At 46.5% G+C, this 13243-nt stretch overlaps 1 protein-coding gene across 6 annotated transcripts in view; it reads right to left on the minus strand.

The window, feature by feature from the left end:
• Nucleotides 1–13243, minus strand: part of TTC7B (tetratricopeptide repeat domain 7B) — a 244048-nt gene that overhangs the window by 42313 nt on the left and 188492 nt on the right. For 2 of the 6 annotated variants that reach the window (XM_082733930.1, XM_082733929.1), the window contains 2 exons: nt 11104–11268; nt 8713–8763 (listed from right to left, as the gene is read on the minus strand). The exons of 2 other annotated variants lie outside the window; for them this stretch is intronic. In XM_082733930.1, coding sequence (XP_082590056.1) covers nt 8713–8763; nt 11104–11268 — 216 coding nt within the window. The remainder of the gene's footprint in view (nt 1–8712; nt 8764–11103; nt 11269–13243) is intronic. 2 more of the 6 variants (XM_082733932.1, XM_082733931.1) reach the window with 1 other exon arrangement.

The following is a 13243-nucleotide window of genomic DNA, read 5'->3' on the forward strand; positions in this document are numbered from 1 at the left end:
GTGCTCCACGCGGGAGCTGAGTCTAAGACAGTGCGAGTGTTCGGGGGCAGAAGGGCAGAGTTGGACACACGGCTGTGACGCTCATGCTGGAACGTGGCATAAGTGAAGGACCACAAAGGGAAGTGACAGAGCACGCCTGCCCGGGTCTAAGCCTAGAAATCACCAGAGGGCCAGGCAGGAGTCAGCCTTGTCTCGTGGGGATGGAGAAGGCCATTCGTAAGACAAACCCAGCAACTTGCCAGTCCTCTCCCTGGCCTTCAAGAGTGGGCCAACATCCCTAGATTTGGAACCACATTCTAGGACATGACCTAAGGATAGGAGGAAGAGCACACGTTAGCCCAAGATTTAAGCCGATGTCCATTGTCAAGGCTGAACTAGGAGGATAGACTACAGCAAACGTCCCTGGGCTCAGGAGTGGTACCCGTGTGCCTCAGGGTCAAAACTTGTCTTAAATAGCTACGGAGATGAGCAGACCAAGCACATCTACTAGTCAAAGGAAGCAGGTAAAGGAACTTCTATTCAGAAATCAAATGCCTCCTTCCTCCTCACTTGCCCATCTACGAGGCCTGGTGACTGGAGACCATTCCCTGCTCAGGGGGCTGGGTCTTCACCTCTCCCTGACACTCCCTCTTAGAGGTGTGGTCTCGGAGCTGAGAGCAGGCATCTCAGTTATTTTAACTGCGAACTGTTGATATTTATATCACTGGCCATATTCTTCATTTTTAATTTATTGTGAGGGTACCAGGGAGAGAGATGTTCTGACATGGGTGAGCGATGACTCTCAGCTTATCGTTAGGTTTCAAATAGTGATCATCGATAAAGACAAACACTGAACACTCTAGAAAACCGGAGCTGGTTATACTCTGGATAAGAAGAAATTGTGAGCATAAAAGTAATTTCTGTTGGGGCTTTGAGATGCACTACAATTGATGCATCTTGAGAGTATTTGCAACAAGAGGCTGGCCACCCATATTGTGCTTTGACAGTTCCAACATGAAGGAAACATGGGTACTTCTGAATACCATCACATCCTTCAGCAGGGGTTTGCTGGAGGGGGCTCACGGGAGGTGGACGGAAGCAGACTGGGAATCTGCCTTCGGTGGATGAGCCATACAGAGTGCCCACGGGGACAAGCGGGAGGAGGGCGCCTCTGGGAATGGCCAGTGAGTCCTGCAGAGGGAACAGGGCTGCAGCGAGGAGGAACCTGAGACTCAGTTAAAAGACACCAGCCGTTGCCATCATGATCCAGCACTAAGGAAGTCCCGCTAAGGACTGACCCTCGCTTAGACAAAGCGTGTCTGACTACTTAAAAAAAAAAAAGAAAAAAAAAAGAAAAAATCAAAACAGCAAAATGATTAGACTGCTGTTGATTTTTTTTTTGGGGGGGGGGTCTTGTTTTGTTTTGGACTTTTTTATGGAAAAGAAATATTTTAACTTTGAGAACAAGGATTTGATATAGTTTTCCTGAGACTTTTAGCAGCAGCTAAATTTCAACTAAATAAACAAGGTTGTTGTTGCTATATTCTGACGTCACCAGGCCAGTTTGCCTTCTCACCGACCACCTTGAACAGTGGTTCTCAACTGGGGCTTCAGATAAGAATCACTTGGAGATTTAAAAGACCACGATGCTGTAGCTGGGCCCAGGCGAACCGAATCCCTAACTTTTGCAAGAGTGGGACATGGCAGGCCTCTTGCGAATCACTCCAGGGAGTCTACTCTGTGGCCAAGACTGAGAGGGGCCCACCGGGAGAGACAGAAAGCAGTTGTTATTAACATTTGGTCAAAAAAAAAGCCTGAAGGCGTCTTCTACACACGCCAGGCAGGGAGCATGTGCTCCCCTGCTTCCCTGCAGCCCAAGGGGAACAGTGTTCCAGGAAGATCTTGTTCCTTAGAACACTGGTTCTCAATTCTCCTGGTCTCAGGATCCTTTTATAGACTCTGCAGAGTTCCCGAGACTCCGCCCAGAGATTCTGCTTATCTGGGTTGTATCCGCTGATGTTTTGCCACACTGGAAATCAAAACCGAGAAACGCTTAAAATATTTAGTCACTAATTCATTTGCAACTAACAATAATGAACAAATACTAAACAAAAATTCTACCCGTTTTTCTCCTAGTTTCTACGGGTCCTTTGCTACGAGGACCTGTGACTGTTGGAGGGGCTAATTTTGATTTTTGGATTCACTGTTTTATTTGGGCTGCAAACGAATTAATCAGAACCATTGTTAAAGTCCCTTCTCTTCGTGATAGCTATACACAACTACATAACTAATTATTCACATAATAACGTGTTTCCCTATGAATAAGGTCTGGCTAATGATGACGGGAGTCATTATCAGTTTTAGTTACATGCCATGGCAGGTTTCAGGCACTCCGATGACCACTTTACATTTATTATTTCATTTAACCTTTAAACAATTCTGTGAGGCAGCTAACGGTGTTACCTGCATGCTTTAGATAACGAAGCTGAGATTTAATGAGCTTATGAACTTATCCAAAGTCGTACACCCAGTGGGTGGCAAAAGTAGGACTCGAACAGTAGTCTAACTCTGAATCTGGCTTCTAATCCAGCTCCGCTACCACCTCCTCCAGGAAGGCTGCCGTGAGCCTTCCGTTTTGTTTCCCTGTCACACCCCTGTTAGAAGGTGGGCCTTGGGTCCTCAGTGCTCCTCCAGCACCCTGTGGCTATGGCTACCTGGCTACCCACTGCACAGACCACACTGTTTCCTGTTAATGTCACTGTCTCTCCTCTTAGATTGCGTGGAGGCAGGCCCCACATCAAGGTGCTCTCAGAGGCTGACAATACCAGGCCCATGCGAGGTACTAGGTAAATGCTTGCAGAATGAATAAGTACTGTCGACAGACATGTCACGGGCTGCAATCTGGAGGACAGTGGTCGGTCCCCTCTTCTGGAAGCATGTCTGTGTGCTCTACTGTCCTGGCCTAACAAGGACTCAGGGGCCAGAACCTTCACTGTCTCAAAGGGCTTCTCGGTGTGGCTGTTCTCACCTCCAGCCACTAGGACTGCAGATGACTGCGGCACATCGTAGGGTTACACGCTGTACCTCGTTCCATGACTTCTCCTGTCTTCGATATAACCAAGCCATTTAAATATCAGGGGGACTATGGATTTCCCTCCTAGCTGGTCCCTTTATAACACATGCTTCCCAAGGGCAGAAACCCTTCATATTCTAAACTAGGGATGAGTATTAGAGCATTTAGGTACTGGCTAACAATAGCAGTTGACTAATAATAAGGGCAACATTACTGACTAGTTAACCTCTACTATTCCTGGCAATAATACAATCAGTCAAATTCTTCCATAGGATTAGAATTTGGAGGAAAAAAAATAAACATCATTATGAATCAGAATGGCTATATCTGATTAAAAAAAAAAAAAAAACACCACAAAACCAAAAAACAAAACAGTCTTTAAGTGACTATCTCATAGGACTGAAACAGTGAGTGCCAGATAATAGATCCTCTCTACCAAACCAGATTTTGGTTTAAGTAGGTACACAACTAGAAATGCTCGTTCTTACCAACATTTTTTTTTTCTTTTAAGGCAACCCTTGTCTTTCTCACCAAAGCAAATGTATTCCCACAGTGTACGTGGGGGTGGAAGGGATTATTATCCTAAGGGAAATGGACAAATTGAGGCTTAAAAAAGGAATCAGAGGGAGGAATAGAAGATAGATTTCTCATTTGAGATCCAAGACTCTGGAGGGATAAGCCTCCACGTAAGCAGGTTCAAGAGGTAAGCCGGGGAGAGAGCCTGGCTGGTGGGCATCTCTTATTTATCACATTAATTCGAGACGTGCTTACCGCCGTCGTCACCCAGCAGGCCGAGCAGCTGCTGTGCTCCCCCAGCTCCCTCAGCCATAGGGCAAGGAGGCTCTGCAAAGCCACCGCAAAGCCAACCGAACCGAGAGCGGGTGCAGGCAGCTGAGGGCATGCCTGAAAATCCGGCCTGGGTTCCGTGAGCTAACTGTCCAGATGCTCCAGGTGGCTTCAGATGCCCTGGCGCTGAGCAGATCTGGACCTCCTCAAGCCAACTGCTTTCTCTTCTCTGCCACCCAGATGCCCAAAGGAAAATGTGGTCTTGGACCCCTGATCCAAAGGCAAAGTGCCGCCTGAAGAACTGTTCTCATTCAGGCTTTTCGTCTGGAGGGGTTGTGGGGGAAGGGAAGCAGCAAAGAGGACCTGGGAACCGGACGGGCAGCTCCCCATGGCTGATGGGACCCAGAACCAAGGTCACTGACCTCAGGAAGCTGTGAGTCCGAGCTCCGAAGCCCTCCCGAGGTTTCCTGACCCAGGCTGCTACTGTGCGCGGAGGCGTGTTGAGGAACCCGGGACACTGGGAGCCTTGGCTCAGACTGCGGGTGCAGCTGGAGCCTTTTGGAAAACCCCTTGTCCAAAGCTCGCCACACCTGTGCTCAGGTGTGCTCAGACAAGGGTTGCCTCACACAGACCGCCCCGGGGGCATCGCACGTGAACCCCATCTCACCATTCAGAGGGATCTCGGAGGCAACAATCTTGTTAGGCATAAGGCATAAGAGATGACGGGGCGTGGTTATGTTCGATAAGGCCTGTTTTCGCGAGCAGGGTTCCTGAACGCAGAGCCTCCCTCTACAGTCCGGCTGGCTGTCCTGACTGTTCTGGTGGCACTGGGTGAGCGGCTCTCGTCTGAAGGGCATGCACCTCCCTCTCCCCCGTATCTTCCCAGCATGTCGTAGCTAGACTAGATCTTAGATGGATCTCCGCCCCCCTGGTGCCTGGGTGCACGTCAGCGTCCAGGAACAAGGGCCAAGTGTCACATGATGTGCAACGAAAATCCTTTACTGCATATCCCACATGAGTTTGCTGGGGCTTTGGGCTGCTCGCGGCTTCCCAGCCCCAGAATTAACTCAGATGCCTGGTGTGCATGAATCTGGGATAATGGGCCTTGCGGCTGTGCCCGAAGTCCCCTGTCTCCGCTGGGCACCCACCTTCTCCCTGACGAACCCCATAGCAGCAGACACCTGTGCTCCCCATGTTCTTCGGAAAAGAAAAAGAGCCACTCAGGGGCGGGCACACAGCAGCCCCGACGGCTGGTGAACCTCCACACTTAGTGCCCCTCAGGTCTGAAATGATTCGATATTATCTGTCACTAGACTTTATTCAGCTCCCAGTTCTGAGAAGCTGTCCCCCCCCAACCCCCAAACAACTCAAACAGGAAGGAAGAGGCCGCCGGTCTCCCTCTTCAAGACCCCGAATACTGAACAGCGGTCTGAATGACTAAGCATTCTTGCCAGAGAGCTCTGCTTACGATGCTTCATTTTTAACAGGAAAAGAACGTCTTTCTCGAGCTAAGGCTTGAAAGTAAAATCAGTCCAGCACTGCTCACTGCAGGCAGCCTGGTGACCTTCTCACACTTGCCACCTGGGCTCTAAGAACCAGCATGTCCCCGGGGCTGCAGGAGACACAGCTCAGTAGCCTTCTGTTCTGAAGACGGGGGACAGTCCACTCTCACACCAAGCACCAAGTTAGGCACTTGGCCTCTACACCTTTTTTTTTTTTTTCGAACATTAAACATTCCGCCCCCACCCCCCGCCCCCCAGGTGTTATAGGACAATTCCCATCTTTGCTAGAGGCAGTCCTGCTTCTCTGAGGTAGCTGACGTGGGGTTTGGGGTGGGGGGGCTCCTCCCTGGCATATCTTCAGTTCCGTGACAGTAGCCACGTCCCCTGTAGCGTGTCTGCCAGTCTGACAGGGTGTGGGACCATAGCGCTTGGCAGGCGCCCGCCATTCCTGCCTGATTCCCCCTGACAACGGGGCTTCTCCTGTCTGTGGGTTCCTCTGATAAATAACTTTGGTCCCCGTTCTGGGAGACAGTTCCCTTTTCCACGGAATGGAAAAGAGATGAAGACAGCCAAGTAAGTCAGGACAGCCAAACCCACGGTCTCGAGACGAGATCACAATTTCCAAGTGACTTTAACAGAATATCAAGCACATGGAACCTGACAGGATGTGTCTTCTCCTGACGGGGGGGAAATGTTCTCCCCAGGGAAAGCTTTAGGGAAGGATCCCACTAAAGCGGGGGCGGAGGCGGGGGGGACTGGGGTTTATGGCCACCAGTGGGCATGCGGGGGCACCCGGCATGCTGCTGACAGGTGTTGGCAGGGACAGGTGGGCACACGGGAAGCGTGGCGGGAAGCCGTTCGCAAGCATGCGGGAAGAGGCCAGCTGTCAGAGCGAGCCGAGCCACAGCTCTGGGCTGGAGACAGTACCTTCTGGAGGACTACACCAGGCAGATGCTTTCATCTCCACTAGAAACCCTCCCTGTCGCATATTCATGAGGCTGTGCGTCTGGACTCAAGTGCTGGGGGAAAGGTTGCGTTTGTCTTTGAATGCAGCTTCTGGGAAAAGCCTCTCCAGTTTGGGTGACAATCTCATTACTGGACACACACTCCTTCACTTCCGTCTGAGTGCCACTTATTACTGCCTCGTCAATCTCCTAAAACTGTCTTTGATCTCATTTAAAGAAAGACACCACAGAACTAATTGGGGAGAATTAATTTTAATTTCATTAAAATAGCAAGAAAAGTTTCATCCTCGAATCATCGAGGCTTATTTTTTTTTTTAACCGCCACCCCGCAAGAGCAGTGGGGTCATCACTGGAGTGATGTTTTCATACACAGATTCTAAAAACCTGACTTTATTCTGTTAAGCAGGAGCAGAGGGTGAAATGTACACCCCATGGACTAAGTCATTTCCCGATCGAGAGATACAGTATTAAATGTCAGAAAAAATGCAAAGTCAATAATGAAATGCTAGCCAAAAGAAAAGGGGGAAACGTAACAACCTTGAATTTGTTTCTCAACCTTATTTCATTTAAGAGGTGCGTTTTGTCATGACTCTGCTGATTCCCTTCCCCGGGGTTCCCCGTTCCTAAAGAGAGCAGCAGTCTCACTGGAATCAGGGATCTGAAAAGCCGAGCCAAGAACCCAAGTCGGAATTCCTGATTTTAGCACCTTCTTGGAGAGGCGAATAAAACGTCAACATGCATTTTCCTCCAAGATGACTGTGAGCGCTCAGGAATGGGGGTGCCTGGGATCCCCAGGTCTAAGGAGTGGTGAGCAGCCCACATGGAGATTGGAGAGCACAGAGTGTGTCCCAATAGGGCTCCTACCACCCGGCGGCCACCTCCCTGCAGGAGCCACAGCTGCCCGCTGTCACTTGGGAGTGGGGCACCTAACCCAGGCCTGGAGATCAGGCTGCGCTCCTGGCACGCCATAAAGGCATGTGTGAATAGGATTAGTAAACTGACGTCCTTACAGATAGAGAAGCTAAGGTGCAGGGAGATTAAATGAGTTGCCTGGGTTCTTCTGCAGAACAAGTCCTTGAACCTAGCTTTCCTGACTTTGGAGAGCTGGAGTGGTTTCCATGGAAGACAGTTATGTCCCTTGTATAAATGCACTGAGCCTCACTGTAAGTAATGAGGGCTGCCTGAAGATTCTAGTGTAACCTGACTTTCTGAAAAATCAAATCTTTTTAATGTATCTGAGGAGCTTGATTTGAAAGAACGCTGGCAGTGAAACTTTTTTCCCTTAAAACCCTAATGTGATGACAATACCAAACAACTCTCTTCTACTATGTACTTTTATTCATTTAAAAAATATTTTATTTGTATGGACACTTTCAAAAGCCAGAAATAAAGTCATATCTAAGCTGAGCTGGATTTCAGAGGGGGAAATCAGCTCCCCTGAGAGGAATATTTGCTCTAAGAAGTAAAGGCTCAGATCATTCAAATAGCCTGGTTCACTATTACATACATTAGCATTTCTAAAAATGCAGTCCCTGGAACACGGATTCCATAGGGTGAGAAAATGATGAAATTAGCTGGGGAACAAGGGGTCAAACTTCAGAACCTTGACTTTTTTTAAACTGCAGGACTTCTCAGAGCCTTTAGTGTGCCAGTATGAACTGTCACTCTCTAAGAGAGAGATGCAATATTTCCCCAAAATATTTGATCACAGAGAATCTGCAGTCTAGGAAACATCCTTGGAAAAATAATTCACTCATGCCTTAAAAGAACACCATTGAAAGTGTTAGTCCTATGCCTGGGGAACTGCTTAGTGTCCTTTCAGTTTGGTTAGATGCAGGTTAAATTTTATGAAGTCTGTTTTGCCTTTTTTAAGGAAAATTAATTATTAGAATTGCTTTTCTAAATAGCAATAGTGGTTGAACTGGAAAAAACAATTCCATGATTCAACTGGTTCCCTCTACCCCAAATTCACAGATGACCTGCACTTGGGGGTGGTGGTGGAGCATCAGCACTTCCGATCAGCTTCTGATCAGCACGGGGGTGGGGGGTGGGGGTGTGTTGTGTGTGGCCAATCCACTGGAGGCCTGACTAGGACATCTTTCATGCACTGCCTCCTTCTGTAGTCCCTCCCAGAGAAGTACTGCCTCCCCAGTGCTTACACCCAGGCTGCAGGGGGTTGGGGCGGGGTGGTGAGGGGGTGGAGCATGTAGGGGGGGTGGGGGGGGAACATTAGCATCTCAGGAGAGAAGGGCCCCAGGTAGCAGTGGACAAGCAGGTGGCAGCCTCACACCCATGTCATCTCAGCATTCCCCACGATCCACAACTGCAACACACGTTCCACGGTGGAGGGAAGCGTGATTCTGGAGACCCTCAGAAAGGTTAATAGAGAGATCGGTAAACTACTTACTAACTGAAAAAAGGGAGGGAAAACCATGAAAGTATACTTCTGGAGAGTTGCCTTGGAACAACAAATCAAATCAAAAATTAAAACCAAGAAACAAAACATTTGAAAAATCAAAATTAAGGCTAAGAAAGCAAATAGAGTTCTAATAACCTTCCAACTGTAAGTCTGGCTGGCTCAAATTAGATTTCAATTCAAGAGTGACACATGTTTTTCCACTAACAATGTTTTTTGTGTTTTGTTTTTTGAAACCAAAGAAAGGCCAACTGGGCATTCCCCTCTACATTTAAATGTTCACCCAGCACATGAAAGCTGACCAACCCATGTAATGTGTTTTGTTTCCAGGGCAGGAAATTCCAAAGGGAAGGGAAAAATAATCAAACAAGCGGTTTTCAGATCTTTCCACCATTAACCCTAATCATGATTCTAATAGTTTGTAGACTTGGGCTAGTTTTCACTCCTATAAAGTCAAAGGATTGGAGAGAGAAATTCAGAGAACTTCAGGCCTTGGCTATCTGTCCTCAGGAAAGGAGCCAGGATTCAAATTCATTACACTTCTAATCAAGAAATTTTATATCTATCGGTAATGTACAGTATGCTTCTCTAACTAAATGTGGTAGCTATGGGCGAGAAAAAGATTCTCGGGAACATCACCTGGGCACCTGTGAGGCACTCCCTAAGGGCAAGACATGACTCATAGTTTCACAAAGAATAAACAATTGAACCCTGCTTGGGACGCAGCACATTCAGCAGAAAGCCCAGTGGGTGCTCATCGCCCTGACAATTTACTAATTAATCAAGTATCAGATGTCTCACCAGAGAGGATCTCAGTCTTCAAAGGTTTAAAGGAACGCTGGGCTCTCTGGGATGTGACAAGATAAACACTGGCGGGGGTAGAGGTAGGTGGGTTTGTTGTGCAGCGAGAGTGGCCGGGCCACTGGGAATCTGTCATGCTATTCTAGAATGGTAAGATCCCATTTGAAGACAGAAAACTGGGCAAAAGGCAATGTACCCAACACCTTTTCCAGAAAAGCGGAAGGAGGCAGTTGCCCATGGGCACTGTATTAAAGGGAAAATGTCTATTTTAAGAAATAGATTAAAAACCACATAAGCAGTTTATAAACATTATCTTCGCCTTGCATTTCATAAAGCCGGGATTGCCATGAAAGCCGAGTTCAGAAAACTTAACTATGCAGTGAAGTAAAACCAGAGCGTTTCTTGGTTTGGATGACTTATTTTAGATGATAGCATCATTTCTGCCCAACTTTGCGTGTGTGTGTGTGAGTCTAACACGGCAGGGTAGCCATCAGAAAGATGAGCCCATTAGAGAAAGTAGTTCTTTCTGGCAGCAGCTCCCCTCAGGAGCTTTTGTTCAGCATATAACTGAGCATTTGGGACAGAGATGAGCCCTTATAAATCGTGGATACAGAGATTAAATTTTCTGGCAATGCTGCAGGAAAAGCGAACATAGAATAAATGAGTGAGAGAAGGCAAGCTTGGCCTCTCCTGGTGAGACCCACATTTAGGTCCCATTTAAGGACTTGATCAACCAGTGTTTCATTTTAATACAGGAATCTGTTTGTTTGTTAAATGGACAGCTCCCCAAACACCATAAAACAGACTTTCCAAATTTTTGTATTATATAAAGGCAAGATTAGATTAAATCCTGTCCAATTTCTCTGCCTAGTTTCATAGGTTTCCCCACAAGCCCTACATTTTCCTTCCTTGCAAATGGAGAACAATTTAGAGCATGTTTCTCAAGATGTAATACCTGACCCACTGGCCCGGGAATCCTCAGTGGGTTCTCTGTAAATCCACATGCCTGGGCTCCAGCTCAGGCTACTGAATCATAAACTCTAGGGATGGGGCTCAGGGGATCTGCAGTTTTCAAAGCTGTTTCTGTGATTTTAATGCATAGTCAAATTTGAGAACCACAAATTTAAAGGGCTTATGACCATTATCTTTATGATATCACCTTGATCACTGTATGCTTGTTGAATTAATTTCTAAGTAGAAAATCAGAAATTCATAGAAATAAATTATGTGCAAAATGTTCTAATTGGCCTTTTTTAAAAATGGGATTTTTATGCATGTATATTAACTCCAGGAAAGCATGCAAGTATGCTGAGAACCAGAAGCATTGTTTAGAAAAGCTTCTATTTATCCTGCTCAAAACAGGTCTCTTTCACTTTTCAAAAAAGAGGTTGGAACTTGGGCAACAATGTCTCCTTCTGCCCCACACAGCTTTGGGATTTTCAAACTGGCAAGATTTTCCTCTCCGATAAATTTGATGGAGTTTCCTACCCAGCTTATCAGTTAGGAAGATTATCAGAAAATGAAACATCAGGCAAATGAAGCAGGTCTAACAAGAAAGGAAAAACCATAAACCATGTTTACACAGAGAGGGTTCCTGGCGGGGACTTGGGTCATTGAATGAATGAGCCGCGGGGGGCCACACAAAGATGTCAGGTTTAGGATGAGAACGAAGATGAGGAGACACAAACAGGTGGAGAGGAGATTCGGTTCTTGAAAGAGAAGAGGAGGAGGAGGAGGTATCTGACACTAAAAAAGTGAAAGAGAAAAAAAAACGATAAAGGCAAAAAAAAAAAAAGCTTTAGAGACACAAAGGAAAAAATAAACTAGCTTTTAATATACTCACATAAGCTGCAAAGAAAACGAGGTCATGTAATACACAATCATTCCTCTACTGGACAATAGAATACAAGTGTTTTTCGAAGAAAACAAATTTGTTGTTTTTTTTCCCCACTGGTTATTTAATTGTTCTGCAACAACACCACGGAATAAAAATAACTCCGATTTACCTGGGCACAGACTCGGCAGCATGATCCGCTGAAAATAATACATCTTTAACCTACAATATCCAGGATATTCTAGAGGAGACCACTTTTCAGTTGGAAAGGTACAGACCTTGGCTATTTCTAGATTTAATTTTTATGAGAAGCACTTACATAAAGTTTACTTGAAAGTGAAGGTTTTCCTAGGTAGAGATACTGAGGTATAACCATAGGTCATGGTGCCAGCATCGTGACAATGGAGGGCTAAGCTTTCCAAGCTGGCCTGTGGTCGGGTGCACAGGCTGGGCACTTTGGAAAGAAGCTGTCACCACCACCTTCATGCCTCGCCACTGGAGACATATCCATTAACAGGGAGACAACCACGGCTACAATGAAAAATTGTCCCAGACACAATGGACTAAACTTTCACGGTAAAAGAATAATTTTGCTTTGGAGAGGTGTCTGGTAATATCTACCAATGATTAGAGATAAACCGCCTTACTCCACATCCTGTTTTGAAGGCAAAAGGAAGAAAAAAACATTTTTTTCTTATCCTCTATTTAAGGAACTACCAACTTATTCCTAAGAAAAGACAATGATTCATAGCTTCAACGCTAAGACTGTCACTCTATCTGATTCCTCTTTTTTTCCAAGGCTGGGACCTATTAAAGGTGGGGGCAGGGGAGCCAGAGGTGACAAGGGAAGGGAGATCATGTTGTTTTGGGGCTTTTCCAATTTGCCACATCCACTTAATGAAATCATACCTACTCCATTAGCCACAGTGGACTGGGCCAGTCCCAAGCTTCTAGTTCCCCTTACAGTATTCCATAGATGTTTAAATGGGCAATTTCAGAGGTAGAGAACCACATCCTAGTTAATTAGCCACTTCCCAAATCAATAATGCTAAGCCTGCATCTTAAAATGATCCAAAGGTATAATAATGGCACTGTGCTTCTAGTTTTTAAGAGTTCTTATCTCTTTGACATTTATACTGAAATTTTAGCATACGAAGTATGATGTCTGGGATTTGCCTTAAAATACTCTATAAAAACTAAGTGTGGGACAGGAGAGATGATGAAAAAGGAATACTAATCATTGAAAGCTGGTGGTAGGTACGTGGGGATTCATTATATTGGTATCTCTGTTGTGATATATTTGAACATTTTCCACAACAGAAAATTAAAAACCACAAAACCAAAAAGGAAATACATTTTAGTTCTGGAACACAAAAACAAGGGACCCAAGAGGGCCTGTGGCTTCACAAAGGACTCTCTGTCTGTACCCTGGGTGACAGAGAATGGACAGGGTCACGGTGGTGGAGGTTCACCATGGCCCTGGCCACGTCCTTGTGGATGCCAGCACTGTGCGGCTTCGCTCGTGTCAGATGCCCAAGCCCTTTAAATTAGGGAATTCAGGAAAGGAGAGAAGCCCCAGGTGGGGCACGGACCAATACTATCAGCGAGCTGTCCCCTGCCAGGGCTGTGTCCTCTCACACCACAGTAGACCTCGGTCATTTTGTTTCGATTTGGGACCACTTTTACCTTGGATAAGTTCCTTTTCTCTTTTCCTCGATAGCCCAGTTGCTTCCCTAAATGAGCAGTGCCGTTCAAAACTGGCCAGCCTCCTCCCTCACGTGCACTGAAGACCGTGGCAAAGAGGAGGAGGAAGCCGGGATGGAGAAGCCCGGAGTGTGAAGCCTGCGCCACGGAACGCCACGTTGCCGGAGAGGACGTGGACGTTCT

This window comes from Mustela nivalis, assembly GCF_964662115.1.
Source record: "Mustela nivalis genome assembly, chromosome: 6".
Classification (NCBI taxonomy): Eukaryota; Metazoa; Chordata; class Mammalia; order Carnivora; family Mustelidae; genus Mustela; species Mustela nivalis.